Below are 16375 nucleotides of genomic sequence, written 5' to 3'. Positions count from 1 at the left end.
ACGAAGTCATGAAAGATGAACCCATTGTTCCATGGCCGGTGACGGCAAGAGAAAAAGATGCATGGAAGATGACAACTTGCTGGCACAAGAAAGACTTCGTCAAATGTGGGACGTGGGAGGAAGGCATATAAAAGAATTGTCAAAAAGAAACTAGGGGATGGCAACTAATCTACTAAAGAAAGTTTCTAAAAATGTAAGGTGCATAAATAACGATTGGTACAAGAAGGCTTGGCAGTGATTGGGGACCAAATAAGATATCTACTTATGAAAGCAAAGGAACTAAATGGGTAATTTCCATCATCTTTTATCAAGGAGGATGCTACTAGATGTAGTGAATGAGATGGCTGTGATGGTGGAAGGGGCACAATTTACATAGGAGATGCCTTGGATTGTGGGTCCACATAGGTTACGTTCCAGTACACATGCATTTGTGTGCAAAGTAAGCCTGAGAATAGTCTATTTTCTTATTGATTCCCAAATCCGACCTGCGTATTCTGGTTTGGTCGGCATTTTATGCATCCTGGGATGCTGAGGGAAGAACCTGCCAAAGCTGCAGATATTGGACATAATCCATTCTCTACATACGTAGATGATGGCAGAGGTCTAGAATTGTAGTTCTGTTTAAAAATTGGATGCAAAGGAAAAATAAATAGTATTTTGGAAGTGTTCTAATTACTAATGCATTTAATGGTGTCTCTGGACTCTCAGCAGGCATTTGATAAACTATGTAAGATTGTCAGCAAAACCCATTTGTGCTGTCCTTATTATAATTTCCATGTAACTTCATCAGACCTGCTGTAAATGTGCACCTTACTGGAGTTACAGTCTTTAATCCGGGAGTGCCCATTGTACTCGGTCTTTCTGCTGAAATCCGTGTGCAGTTGGATGGTGTAAGGTGGTACCTGAAACCTTTCCATCCAGAACGTCATTTATGTTTGGGATCATGTTTAGGGTATGTTTCCATTCTGCTTTAATTTACTTATTCAATGGGAATTTTGAAAAGTATCATTGATTATTTTTTACCTGTTGCACTTTTTCTGTTGAGTAGCAAATATGTCTCAAGTGATTAAAAAAAATTAGACCAACTTGGAGTTTACGATTATATACTCATAATTTGAGATCATAAGGAACTCCCTGATAGATCATAGTTATTGATAAGATATTTAATTCCATCTAGGCTTTGAACAGCTCCATATTTCCATTAAAACTGCTCGTATTCCTGCCAAATTCAGTGGGGAATCCGTAAGATGGCAATGTTGGTGTTTGTTAATTATTTGAGCTATTTAATTTTAAATCATTTTAAAGGACGTGTAGGAAGGAACTGCAGATGCTGGTTAAAACAGAAGATAGACCCAAAAAGCTGGAGTCACTCAGCGGGATAGGCAGCATCTCTGGAGCAGTGTGCAGTTTTGGTCCCCTAATTTGAGGAAGGACCTTCTTGCTATTGAGGGAGTGCAGCGTAGATTTACAAGGTTAATTTCCGGGATGGTGGGACTGTCATATGCTGAGAGAATGGAGCAGCTGGGCTTGTATATTCTGGAGTTTAGAAGGATGAGAGGGTATCTTATTGAAACATATAAGATTATTAAGGGTTTGGACACACTAGAGGCAGGAAACATGTTCCCGATGTTGGGGGAGTCCAGAACCAGGAGTCAGAGTTTAAGAATAAGGGGTAAGCCATTTAGAACGGAGACGAGGAAACACTTTTTCTCATAGAGTTGTGAGTCTGTGGAATTCTCTCCCTCAGTGGGCGGTGGAGGCCGGTTCTCTGGATACTTTCAAGAGAGAGCTAGATAGGGCTATTAAAGATAGAGGAGTCAGGGGATATGGGGAGAATGGGGTACTGATTGGGGATGATCAGCCATGATCACATTGAATGGTGGTGCTGTCTCGAAGGGCCGAATGGCCTACTCCTACATCTATTATCTATTGTCTATTGAGAGAAGGAATGTGTGACGTTTCGGGTTGAGAATTCTGAAGAAGGGTCTCGACCCGAAACATCACCCATTCCTTCTCTCCAGAGATGCTGCTTGTCCCGCTAAATTACTCCAGATTTTTGTGTCTATTATGTTAAGGGAATTCTACAAATCTTAAGCAACCATTTTGTCCTAAAAAAAGGACTACATTGTGTTTAGCTGGAGATACAAAAGCTGCAGATGTTGGAATCTTGTGCAAAAAACAAAGTGCTGGAGGAACTCAGCAGGTCAGGAGGTAATGGACAGGCAACGTTTCAGGTCGGGACTCTTGTGTTTAGCTGTTGATTTAAGCTGTTAATTAGAGTTCCATGTGTATATTTCCCAGCCATAGTGTGTAGATGTGATGCTGTGTGGAAAATGCAGATTCATTTTCAAGATTGATTCTCACTCGCACATTTCTATTGGAAATTATTCTGGATAGTGATGATATTTAAAAAATTGTATTAGATGACACAACACACGCTCACTCTGTGCCCTTGTGTGATATTGAAGGTTTCGAAGCGATTCATGCACCCAAATAGTGAGCCCCCTGTGGTTGTGACTCGCTGTAACTCTGCTCCTTGTATCCTGGGCTCCTAGAGGTGAGGACTTTCGCTTGTGCAGGGAGCGTGGAGAAGCTGGGATGGGTGTCCACAGAGTAGCGCTACCTGAAAGGGGATATGGCAAAGGTGTTGGCAAACTTTCACACTTCCAGACAATATTAAATAAAGTGTTTCTGTTGGCAGAGGTCATGAGAGGAGAGTGATTGGCAGGAAAACAGATCAAGTTCAAGATCAAATGTATTTGTCACATGCACCATAAGGTGCAGTGAAATGTAATTTACCATGCAGCATTACAATTATAAAAGGACACAGTACACACCATAATTCAACACAGACATCCATCACTGCATTCTTCACTGTGGTGGAAGGCGGTACAGTTCACAGTCCTCCTCGTCCCTTGTTCACCCGTGGTCGGGTCCCTGACCCTCCGTAGTCGCCGCTACGGACGGCCCGATGTTCAAGCCCTCTGGTCGGCCACCTCCTTACCAGAGACCGCAGCTTCCAGATGTTGTAGGCCGCAGGCAGGCGGTCGGAGCTCTTCTCCAGTGACCCCCGGCGAGGGATCGCCTGCTCCACGATGGAATGTCCACTCCTCGCCTGCCGCCAGAAGCTCCACAGACCGAGGCTCCAAGATGTAGGCCGCAGCAGCGCTTCTTTCTGCTGGGTTAGATGCAGAAAATATTCACCAGGATGTTACCAGGACTTAAGTGATAAGAAGCTGAAATTACAAGGAGCGACTGGAAAGGCTGGGACTGTTTTCACTGGAGTGAAGGAAGCTGAGGGGTGACCTTAAAGAGGTTAATAAAATCATGAGAGGGATACAGAGGGTGAATGATCACTGTATTTGCCAGGAGAGAGGAGTCCAGAACTAGAGGGCGCTGATTTAAGGTGAGAGGGGAAAAAGAGACCTGAGGCTAGTGGTGTATGGATGAAGGTGGATCACTGGGGGAAGAGCATTGACAGGGTAGATTACTCTTACAGAGAGCTAGCACGGATGTGGTAGACTGAATGGCCTCATGTCATTACCGATTCTATGAAGAAGGCTTTAGGTCAAACGGGTTTCTCATCTGCCAACTGATGTGCCATGGATGGAGCTCTTGTTTCAACACAGAAACATTCTGAAGCGGCGGGTTTGGTTTGCCCAGCTCCCACGGTTGCCGCGCCTGTCCTGCAGTGATTCTGCTCAAGTAGTGCCGCAACTAGCCTCACTTCCTGACCACAGTCCCTGAGAGTTGCAACACAAGTAGATAGAGTGGTGGAGGAGGTTTTCTGTACGCTTCATAGGTCGGGGTATTGAGTCAAAGAGTCAGCAAGTCAGGCAGGTTTGCAGGAGAGAGGAGAACGGAGAGAGAGGGGGAGAGAGGGAGAGAGAGGGGGTAGAGAGTGTGTGGAGAGAGAGGGAGAGGGGGAGATAGAGAGGGACGGAGAAAGAGAGGGGGAAGAGAGGAGGGAGAGAGAAGAAAGGGGGAGAGAGATGGGGATAGAGGGGCAGGGCTGCCAACTCATGCATTGAACGTGAGAATCACTCATTTCTCCAAATTCTCACACTGATCACAAATTTCTCACGCTCTGTCACGGGCCACGGGTGTTGGAAGCAGAAGCAGCGGCAGGGACAGATGCGGACGGGGAGTGGGGATGGTGAGTGTTTGCCTGGCTCGCGTCGCTCACTGCAGCTCCGGCCATGGAACAGCCTCAGTGCAAGAGCCCCGGGCTGTTGGAGGCGTCAGAAGCGTTGCGCTGCTGCCGTGAGAGTCTCTGTGGCAAATTCGCCCAGGTGACCGGCATGGATCAGGCTGTGGCTCGGTGCATCCTGGAGGACAACCAGTGGCTGCTGGAAGTAAGTACAATGCACTGGGTAGAAACGATGGAAGATAGTGGACTTCAAATGGGAGTGGTTGGAGAAAGCATCCTGCTTGACTGCTAGATTTTCACTTACTTTAACTGCAGGAAAAATGTTCCCGATGTTGGGGTAGTTCAAAACCAGGGGTCACAGTTTAAGAATAAAGGGTAGGCCAGTTAGGACTGAGATGAGCACAAACATTCTTCACGCAGAGAGTTGTGAATCTGGAATTCTATGCCACAATAGGCAGTGCAGGCCAATTCACTGGATGTTTTCTAGAGAGAGTTACATTTAGTTCTTGGGGCTAACGGAATCGAGGGATATGGGGATAAAACCAGGAAAGAGGTTTTTCGATGAACAGCCATGATCATATTGAAGGCAGTGCTGGCTCGAAGGGCCGAATGGCCTATTCCTGCACCTATTTTCTATGTATCTATGCTTGAGTATATGGCAATAAAACTCGACCACTTGATTTTGAAGCATTCATGCATGGTGGAGGTATAATGTAGTCATAGAATGATACAGTGTGAAAACAGGCCCTTCGGCGCAACTTGCCCACACCCGCCAACATGTCCCAGCTACGCTACCTGCTTTTGGTCCAAATACCTCCAAACCTGTCCTATCCATGTATCAGTCTAACTGTTTCTTAAATGTTGGGATAGTCCCTGTCTCAACTACCTCCTCTGGCAGCTTGTTCCATAGACCCACCACCCTTTGTGTGAAAAAAGTTACCCCTTAAAAAGTTACCTCTTAAAAATACTTCATACAAAAAACATTTAAATCATACTTCTGCAATGCACTAAAACATGATTTTAATACATCAAATTTCAAAATGTCACTACCCTGGGAGGGGGTACACCCCCCTTCCACACCCTCTCCCCACTCGGTTGCTCCACTCCCTCACCGGGTACCCCCAAGGCCAGTGATCGCGCAGCCCCCCCCCCCCCCCCCACTTTCAAACACGTTCCGTGGCCCTTGGTTCAGACGGAGAACACTGCCTGATGTGAGCGGGGAACTGAGGCCAGTTGTCCGTGATGTCTGGATCCCAATGCTCAGAGCTTCATGTTTCGGAGTTGGCTAATGTTATTGATTTGTAATTAGCCTGATTTGTAATTAGTTGACAAAACCTTAATTGATTAATCCGGAATATCCAGGGGGATGGGATAAGTGTAATATTAAAATGACATGCAAGGTGTCAGAATGTCTGTCACAACATACAGCCCCGATAACCCATTATTTCCTTCCGTTAAATATTGGGAAGGTAGCACTATTGTCATTTGCCAACTCTTATGTTTGTTTACTTCACTGACTATTTCTTAAACCCCCCCCCCCCCCCCCCCAATTCATTTGACAGGTTGAATAGAAATGTTCCCAATCTCGTTGTTTTATTAATTGAACACATAAATGAACATCCTCAAGGAGTGTGATCAGATGGAAACTGATTCAGATGCGATATTTAAGAGCTTGTTCAAAGAAGGGGTATACTTTAAAGGAGTGACAGAGATACTTGCAAGGGAATCTGTTAGGAGATTATTATTTGTCTTTAGTTTTAGCTTGAACCAGGACATCTGAAGATTCAAAGTTTAATATCGTAATTGTGCTGATACTGACCCCCAACCAACCACGTAATGAATAGCATCCATTCCGGAGGTTTTACTTTTATGATGCCATTTAAACTTCATTTGGATTTCAATCGCTTCAATGTAAAAGTAATTGGGAATGGAATGAAAAATTTGGAATGAAAATTTGTCCTTGGTACATATTAACTGTAATATAATAATGTTGATAGGTGCAATCAAAACAAAGATCTTTTTTATCATTGTTGTGTTATGAATACCACAGAAAATATTATGTACTCTCAAGATCACATTTAATCTTGCAAATGCAAAGTCCAATATATAGTTATTGGACTTTGCATTTCGGAAAAGTCCCAGCTGAGAGGAAGACAGCAAAATACTGAAAATATTGGGGATGAAAATGACTTCAGTACAGTTTGTTAGGAAAATGAAAGAAATGGTACAGAATACTTATACAGCTGAGCGAGTATAATTTTATGGATGAGAAATTGTGTTCAGCAAAGTAACTAGCATGTTAGATAACAAGGAAGCCAATGGATGTAGCAGATTTTGTTATACATAATTTGGACTGTGAAGTGCCCCATAAAAGATTACCGCATTAGATAAGCACCTGTGGACTTGTACATAATAGGTTAAGTCCAGGGGGTCAGATATGGGGCTTTATGTGTGGGCCAGATATATTGTCAGTGCAGAGGGGCGAGGAGAAAGGCCAAGTGTGCATCCAGAGTCAAGGTCTGGAATAGTACTAGGTGTGCAGGGACCAGGGGAATGTTCAGCACTGGGATCCTAAGCAGGTAAGCAGCTATGATCAGGGTAGAATAGGGGGACCAGGTGTAAGGCTGGACTCAGGGTCAGGAATGGGAGAAGGTATGCAACTGGGGTCAGGGTCAGGAGTAGTACCAGGTGTGCAGTGAGACCCAGGTTGGTCAACATGGGCCAAGTGTTTGATTATATTCTGATTTCCATTCATGAATATACTAAGATCATTCAAGTGCTGTTGATCAGAGCCTGGCTCTACTGTGGAATGTAATTAGGAATGGAATTAAATCTAACCTTATTCATAGCTCCCTCGGGCTTGGTCTCTCGCAATTTCTCACTCCCAATTCTCACCCAATGTTCGCAGCCCTGATAAAATTATGAGGCAGAGATAGGGTAGACAGAACTTTTTTCCAAGATAGAAATGTCAAATACTAGAGGGAAAAGATTTAAGATGAGAGGGGCAAAGTTTAAGGAAGATGTATAGATTGATTTACAGCTTTTACATTGATTTTTCTAAATGAGATTTAAAGGAAACTAGATGGAAGCAGAGTGGTCGGATGGAATTGGAAGGAGTGCTGGATGTAGAAGGCTGGACCAGTCAGACTCCAAGCATAGGCAGGGAGTGGGGAGGGAATATTGAGACTCTGGTGGCTGAAGTTTAGTTTAGCTTCAGAGATACAGCGCGGAAACGGGCCCTTCGGCCCACCGTGTCCGCGCCAACCAGCGATCCCCGCACGTTAACACTTTAATGGAACTGTACAATAGCAAATGGCAGATAGAGGAACAGAAATGTGGGATCAAAGTTTAAAGCTTTCTCTGCAGAAGGTAATGAATGCCTGGAACCTGCTACCATGGTTGAGTGGAGGCAGATATGACAGTAGTGTTTAAGAGACGTTTGGATAGGCACATGGATATGCAGGGAATGGAGGGATGTGGATCATTTGCAGGCAAAGATTAGCGTCATGTTCAGCACAGACATTGTGGGCCGAATGGCCTGTTCCTGAGCTGTACTGGTCTATGTTCTACAATTTAATTATGGAAATAATTATTCGAGGTATAAACGTGAGTAATAGCTGTTTGGCCGGGATCCTATTGAAGGGCCAGCAGACTCGAGGGGCAGAATGGCCTCCTTATACTATGATCCACTCATTCCAGAAATCTTCTGAATTAGGAGGGGTCAATTGGAACATAGCTGGAGCAACTTTGCAAATGATATCCGGTTGAAAGGCAGCCTGCTCCTGCTTCCATCGATCCAAGACAAGACATCTCTGCCCACAGGACAGTGCAAACTCTCCTGGGGAAACAGAAACCAGTGTTGTTATGGCCTCTGTGTTCAAAAGGGAACTGCAGATGCTGGAATATCGAAGGTACACAAAATTGCTGGAGGAACTCAGCGGGTGCAGCAGCATCCATGGAGCGAAGGAAACAGGCGACGCCTCGGGCCGAAACCCTTCCCCAGACTGGCCTCTGCAGATTGTAGTAAAATGTTTGTGTGTTGAGCAATGATGAATAGAGAGGTATTTGATGAGTCCCATCAGAAATCTAAGGCAGGTTGACCTTGCCTGCCTCAATCTGTTGTGAGACGCTCGATCCTGAATATCCGAATAAAATAATATTTAATGTTCTTGATTCTGGTTACTGTGGAAGTGTGGACAGGACAGGGGCTGAGGCAGAAGTTTAGTTTTGCTCCTGTTGGATGGTGCAGAGGGTTTGGTGGGTGATGTGACCTTGTTATATCGTGTTCTAATGCTGGGTTCCCTGGCCTGGTGACCAGGCAATCGGCCTGAGCCTTTGGCAGGAACGGCTTCCAGCTCCACAGCTGGGCCAACGTCAGCGGAACTGATCAGTAACAGAAGCATCCACACTCCTACCGTCTTTGGCAGATTCTGCTCGCTCTGAAAACTATCTTTGGTTGGTATTAATTATCCTTGCCTCCTTTCAGGTTGGTGGCCTCATCTATTCCAACCTTATTTTATTTCTATTTCACATTTCCAGCATCTGCAGTTATTTTTGTAATTTCCTGACCTCTGTTCTCAGATGAGTGCTTCCCCACTGCATAGTGCAGTCATACCGCTGCTTTGAGGATATTTGCTGCTCATTAAATGTGTATGTATGTTATAAATGTATGGAATATATACTATGCTGGAAGAGTCATTGTTACGCTGCTTTCAGATCAAGAATTGTTCAGATCTGACATCTCAGGCTGCTGTGATTGTTCAGATTTTCCAGTTATTGATGTAAGTCATTTCAAAGTTCCCTTTTCTTCACCTCATTCCTGACACAGTTAGCGAATCTGCCATAAGGCTTTCTGGCTCATTTTGTTTTATTTTTCATCCACCTTTGCTAGCTGTTGCTTGAATAAACGTCACAGATTTGTTTTGCAGCATCTCGCCAGAGTAACCTCACTAAAGTAGGGTGATTATTCATCTGTGGAATCCGGCACCAAGCGGGCCCTGATCTTGCTGAAGGTGCATGTCCCAGGCAGGAGCCTATGGCAGGTCCACTGTCTGGAGACAAGCCTTGCACACTGTGACTCACTCACTACATCAGCTAGGACCACTCTCCAATGTGAAGAGTTTTTTTATGCATAGATTTGTGATATACTTGTTATGCCTCTCGGTGGTGGGCTGCAGGTTGGGTGTGAGCCCCGTGTGGGGACTGGCTCGGCAGCCATGAGGAGGCTCAGTCAGACTGAGTTGGGATCTGGGGGAAGACGGAGAATGTAAACTGTTGAGACGGCAACATATGTGGAGAACTGATCCTAGTGGACCAAACATGAATTTGTACTTTATTATATCAATTAATAAAATATTAACAAATTTCCTGCTTATTTTGTGCCTGACCACTTTGCATGAAAAGACAAGTTGTATTCTCATTTTAATAGTATAGATCAAAGGGTTTTTTTTTTAGTACAAATGCTCAACACCAACCTGTATCTGCATTGCTCTCTTACGCAGGAGAATCAAAGTGAAGTAGTTAGTCTGAGTCGTCAGCCTCTCGAATGATCTGTTCCTTCCTGGTGCTGGGGGGGGGGGGGGGGGGGGGGGGGGGGGGGGGGGGGGAGAGGGGGAGGGGGGGAGGGAGGAGGAGGAGAGAAAGGAAGGGGAAGAGTCTTGGGAGCTGCAGGAAATTCCAGGGTTGGGGACATAGAGTAGGTTTTGATCCACATCAAGATGAACTATGAGTATTTGGCAATAGAAATCCTGCTCTTTAACATAATTGACATAGAACAGCACAGGAACAAGCCCTTCAGCCCTCAACGTCTGTGCTGACCATGATGCCAAGACCAACTCGTATCTAATGTAATATAATCCATATCCCTCCATATCCATGTACCTAATCCAAAGGCCATTTAAACACCACTATCATATCTGCCTCCACCACCATCCCTGACAATGTATTCTTGGCCCTCACCACCTGGCATTTGGTTTGCATGATTCTTGTCACATGTACCGAGATACAGTGAAGAGCTCTTGTTTGTGTGCTATCCAGTCAAATCAAATCAGGCTGCATATGAGTACAATGAAGCCTCACACAAGCATAACAGATACAACAAAGAGAAAACTCCCACTCTGTAGTGTCATAGTACTGTAGCGTTACAGTTGCAGAGTAAATATATCTTGGCGCACAATGATGGGAGAACATCTTAACACGGTTTGTACGGAGAGAATGGACATTTCCTCAGCCTGGTGCAGTTGAGGGAGATAAAGCCTGGCAAATGCTTGGTGGACACAGGTGAGATTATTGAACTTTATTGAATGCTGTGTTTACAAACCTGCTGCCGCTGCAAGAGAGAGAGAGATTCACTGTTCCGTTTTGGTACATATGACAATAAAACACAAGGATATAATTTTGAAACAGACAAGTAATGCAAGAGTGGTAGAGTACACACTTGACACAACTTGCAAACGTAGACCAATACAGCACAGGAGAAGACTGCAGAACAGATACAATATGTCAAATGGCCTCCTTCTCTTCCTGTCTTTGGAACTTTGGTCCATAATGTCAGTGCTGAACATGCTGCCAAATTAACCTCCTGCCTGCACATAATTCATATCCCTCTATTCCCTGCTTATCCATATGTATATCTTCATGTCTTAAAACACCACTATCATATCTGCCTCCACCACCACCCCTGGCAGCACGATCCAGACTTGCCCCATACCATGGATGAATGAATGATGTTCATCTATGCAACTGTATATTTATCAACCTTTTGTAAAATTGGAGATAATTTTACAGATGTTTCTGAGTTTATTATTCTTTCCACACACAGAATTACATTCAGAAGCAGGCTAATATAGACAACAGTGCAATATATTTAACCACCCATTTATTCAAGTTTCTAAGTCGGCACAACCTGATTCAATGACCATGGAGTTACGCAGATTGTCAGAGCAGGAGTTGGTGGCATGGTAGTCAGATCAACGTTCAACACCAGACTCACATTCAGTATAACACGTTGTGTACAAGTAACATCCCCATGGGATTTCATCGGAAAACTAACATTACATGACACCAACTGGAATAAGATATTAGAAGTAAACAATTTTCTGTACATTTTCTGTCCTATTCATTTGCACACCTCATGCTTGCTTTTAACAACGACATTGACAGTTAAAATGGATTCCAGCAGCCTACAAAAACGATGAACGCAACCACACAGATATCCACAGTGCATGAAAGGGGCAGTTTATTTCATGGTTACACAAAGCATTGGTATTTTCATGAGAAATCTGTTCCGTTTTAAACATTTTCAACGTTTTATCTTTTGGAATGTCAAGAGTGTGATTGGTTCCAATCTCTGCAAGGTAGCTAAACATATTACTACATCTTCTTACCAAAATGCAATATAATAAATTCCACAGATACCTCCCAGCAAAGGACATAATAAAGTGTCCTTCACAGGCACTTTCAAAAGCAGCAGAGCCACAGTGTAGAAACAGGGCTGTTACTATGAGTATTCACTGGTTCATGCCCGACATTAGGGGAAAACAAGCATCTTTTGGTAATAAGGTATTAGAGACAGTTTTGGGTCTGTAGCTTGCACCCACGTTTAAGCTTGGCACTCTATTTATTCCTTTAAATGCCCTGTACTGGTCTTGTCCAGAAAACAATACCAAGACACCAACAAAGACAGTTATATGTTACAGGCTTCTATGTTGCTGGCCAACCTTTACATTTAACTATGATGATCTAGGTCAGGCACCCCACATGGTTCATCTGTGCAGGGAAACAGGCAAATCCACAGAAAATCATAAGGATTGTTTGTGAAATTATGAAATATTGTAGTGGATTAAAATACTGCTTTAATAAACTAAGACAACCTTTCAGCTTTGGTCAGTAAAACAGTCAATTGTTTCTTTTCCCTCTGCAGGAAAATAAGGTGTAAATATTGCAATTCCAGATGAGTCAAAATGAATCTGTCCCTTGTTGAGTAACGTGGTCACAAGAAGTGTGTGGAATGTATCATCAGTGATGATCAACAGCAAAACGCATGGTGCTGGAGGAACTCAGCGGGTCAGGCAGCGTCTGTGGAGGAAATAGATAGGCTGCGTTTCCGGTCAGGACACTTCTTCAGATTTCCTGGCCTGAAACGTTATCTGTCCATTCCATCCACAGTTGCTGCCCGACCTGCTGAGTTCCTCCAGCACTTTGGGTTTTGCCCAGCTTTCCAACATCTTCAATTCCTTATGTCTCCAGTCCACTCTATATTCCTGTAATTGCAACTATTGTTTAAAAAAAAACTTACCACATAAATATAAATCCCAAGATACTGAAAATATTAACCTAGAACAGTCCACAAAACTTTAAACACCATACCAAAATAGAATTGCTTCTGTCAAATTAATAAAGGTACAAATATGCAAATATTTTTTCTAAACCCATCATCATTAGCAAAATAGAACTCTGGAAACTCAAAATGTAAACATTTTGGGACGGAGAAAGTTCCCCATTTTTCAATGGCTGCAGATTCCGTTCAGTCAGCGCATCCGAACACAACGAGAAAAGTGCTGCATTTACACGCAAACCTCAGCTGCCTGTAACATCGTGCTCATGCTTCTGTGAAGGATTGAATAGCACATTAAATGAGGTGCTACCCAACCCTAAATCAGCATCAGCACCAAGCAACAGTCAACAAAGCAATTCCAATACAAACAACCTTAATGGCTGGAATCTGAAATTAAAAACAGACAATGCTGAAAACAATCAGCAGTTTTAACAGCATCCGTGGGATAGAAAGAGCAGTAACACCGTAGAACCTTGTTTTCATTTCAGCAGAGGATTTCATTCTGATGAAATCAATTATGTTGGAGCTTTAAGTGATGGCAAATTAAGAGAAAGTTAAATTTTGAACATGAAAATAAAAATAATAATACGGCTTCAATGCTGTTAGATGGTATTAGGTGTGAGATTCAACTCAATTCATGAGAATTTGACAAATTTATTCTTAACCACATTTTTCAGACTGGTGCTGAACTGAGTGAGGAATGTTGCGATCTGTCACTGAAGACAGGAAAGTGTTGATATGTTTCACCAGCCCTAACCTCTTCCCAGAAGAGTGACAATGAATGTTAATTCTGGCCACAACACCAGTGCAAGGACAGCAGGGACAATTGATGTTGACATCTCTTCATTGGTTGACACGGACTGGAGCAACCAAACTGTGGTATATGGGGATGTGAGGCTGCTGCCTCCAGCACTGGCTTTGTTTTACATGAAAACTAGATACCAGATGTAGCTTTTGAAAATGCTATTTTGGCTGCTTTTATACTTTGTCACCTGTAGGATAAACATTGTCATTTATTGCTAAAACCAGGCAATGTACTAATAGCAGGAACACAAGGAACTGCAGATGCTGGTTTAGAACAAAAAGACAAAGTGCTGGAGTAGCTCAGCAGGTCAGGCATCATACCTGAAAAACATGGTCAGATGGGGATCCTTCTTCTGACCTGAAACGTCACCTATTCATGCCCTCCGGAGATGCTGCCTGGCCCTATTGTACTAATAGTGAGATTGTCGTAGAATAAAGGATTGGCAAGTGAAGTTTGTAACAACACAAACTGCTGGAGCAACAGTGAATCGGGCAGCATCTGAGGAGAGAATTGGTCAGACCCCTTTTGACGGTTGAAGTTCCTCCAGCACTTTATTTTGCTCGAGATTCCAGCACCTGAGGTCTCTTGTGTTTCTACAGTTTGTAACTATCATGAGGACATTATTCCTTGCAGAATGCGATGGTGAAAGACAAGTGGCCACCAAAGCCGGCAGAGGAAACAAAGAGGGAAATATTGCCTGTAACGAATGAGTCAAACAAACAGAGTGACGATCTTCAGCCACTCAGCTGCTGCAGCTTTGCAAGGTTTAGCAGGAATTAATCACGGTGCGTGATCTGCTGGGCCTGTCCCACTTTGGCTGTCAGTTACGCGACAGGCCGGTGGCACGCGAAGATTTTGTGCAGGACGAAGTCCACACCCCTCCACGCCACTCCATGCGCCCGTCCCGCGCTACCCACACGCTAGCAGGTTGTGTAAATGCCGCGCGAATGACGGCAAAGTGGCCTTGAGATAACCCCAGAATGAAAATTTGCAAGAATATGGTTTACAAAATTAGGCACATGAAGAAAACTCAGGTGAGACAAAACATTTGCACAGAGCTGCTTGAAATTATTCCATTTAAGCTGATTTGGCACTATATATTTCAAAAGGGCAACCTAATTTCCATCAAATCTAAAAGTCTGTACAGTTAGTGTTGTTACACATGTCAGAGATACTTTGACCAGTTGCTGCATTAAAAGATTATGAATATTGTGTTTACAATCTAGGGTTGCATTAATTTCAATGGCATTAATGTTCTATCGGCCAAAAGACTAATCAATAAAGAGTGTTCATCCACACATTAACGATATATCCCTGAATATCACCCACAAACATAAATATGTATAAAACTATTTTCTCTTTGCAAACATGTCTTTTTCAAAGTACACTAAAGATCAGCATCAAGGTGTACGTTTAATTAATTGGCTTTATCATCTCAACACTAATTAAGTAATCTGAGGTAAACCAATACTTGGTTTCCATGTCCTGTTTCTAAATTAAGAATATTTATAAGACTCTTGTCTCTTAAAAGGAATATTTGTAGGTTTGGAATAAAATAATTCAGAAATGCTTTGAGATTTGTTTTCAAAGTAAGGGACAAGGAGCCACAAGGTGGAAACTGGAGGTCTTGTGAATGGATTGACCACGCCTTCCCAGCCCATGTAGGAGTGAAGGGCTGCTCGTTTTATGGTTCACAGAGCAGGTCCCGAAGGGGCAAAGATTGAGGCATTTCCTCGTGTAGGTTTATTGGTAATTAATTGGTAATTCTCCCACCTTGTTGAACAAGAAACAGGAATCGTGTAGTTGCTAATTCAGTGTCTGTTACGGGAATGTCAGGCAAGGCTCCAATTACATTTTGAGCGGAAACAAATACATCTCAGAATTATTACAAACTGACTTCCTGCAAACTGGATATCGTTCAGCACGTAACCTTGAGATTTATGTCACCACATCTTCAAATGAACTGGGAAAGATTGTTGATTTTTCAGCTGCTCACTTCTGAGGCAGGAGAGATCTCAGTTCTTGAATCCTTGAAACTACTAGGATGTTTTTTCTGCTTCTGTTTGCATTTTTTCAACATATGAACCTGAAAGAAAACAAGAAATCACAGCAGGTGCAAAACAGTGTTTTCCTTCAGAATGAAATGTGAGTGTTGCTTTGCAACAATTAGAACAGTACAGTACAGCACAGCAACAGGCTCTTTGGCCCACAATGATCAACTCTTGTCTGCCTCACATATCCCATATCCATTTGCCTATCTAAAAGTCTCTTAAACATCACTATCACATCTGCCTCAATTCTCTGGCTCATGAGTGGAAAAATGGCACTAGCTTGAATGGGGCATTTCGATCAGCAAGGACGAGTTGGGCCGAAGGGCCTGTTTCCTTGCTCTATGATCTTTGATTGATGTCCGAGGTCCCCACCATTTACTTCTGCTCCCTACCCCCTCACGGAGAGAGAGAGTGGGACCACTCAGCAATCAAAGCGGGCACCTCCGTGTGGAGTCACAGGAGATGGGCAAGTCCTCAATGAGTATTTCTCCTCCGTATTTACCGAGGAGAAAGACAGTAGGACGGAGGGACCTGAGGGTGTCAGTGGAAGTGTCTTGAGAGTAGTCAGTGTTACTGTCGAAGAGGTGCTGGAGGTACTGTCGTGTATGAAGATAGACAAATCTCCAGTTCCTGATCTGATATAACCGAGGACATTGTGGGAAACTAGAGAGGAAATTGCGGGGGCCCTGGTTGAAATTTACGAGTTGTCCTTAAATACAGGAGAGGTGCCGGAAGACTGGAGGGTGGCAAATGTTGTGCCTCTTTTCTAGAAGGGCTGCAGGGAAAATGCTGGGAACTATAGGCCAGTGAGCTTAACATCTGGTAGTGCATGTCGGCACAAACGATGTTGGAAAGAAGGGGATGAATATTCTGCAGCGTGACTTTAGAGAGCTCGGAAAAATGCTGAAAAGCGGGACCTCCAGGGTTGTTATCTCCGGTTTGCTTCCAGTTCCTCGTGGTGGCGAGAGCAGGAACAGGGAGATACGGGACCTGAATGTGTGGCTGAGGAACTGGTGCACGGGGCAGGGATTTAG

The 16375-nt window shown here is 43.6% G+C and overlaps 1 protein-coding gene across 2 annotated transcripts in view; it reads right to left on the bottom strand.

Moving 5' to 3' along the window:
- Nucleotides 1–10882: 10882 nt before the first annotated feature.
- The window catches only part of dgkq (diacylglycerol kinase theta), a 128915-nt gene continuing 123422 nt past the window's right edge, over nt 10883–16375 (bottom strand). For both annotated transcript variants that reach the window (XM_033020457.1, XM_033020458.1), the window contains exon 23: nt 10883–15376. In XM_033020457.1, coding sequence (XP_032876348.1) covers nt 15275–15376 — 102 coding nt within the window. In that variant the 3' untranslated portion in view covers nt 10883–15274. The remainder of the gene's footprint in view (nt 15377–16375) is intronic.

The sequence above is a fragment of the Amblyraja radiata genome, chromosome 1, assembly GCF_010909765.2.
Source record: "Amblyraja radiata isolate CabotCenter1 chromosome 1, sAmbRad1.1.pri, whole genome shotgun sequence".
Taxonomy (NCBI): domain Eukaryota; kingdom Metazoa; phylum Chordata; class Chondrichthyes; order Rajiformes; family Rajidae; genus Amblyraja; species Amblyraja radiata.
The sequence above is the reverse complement of the archived record's forward strand: the minus strand, read 5'-3'. Positions and strand labels throughout refer to the sequence as shown.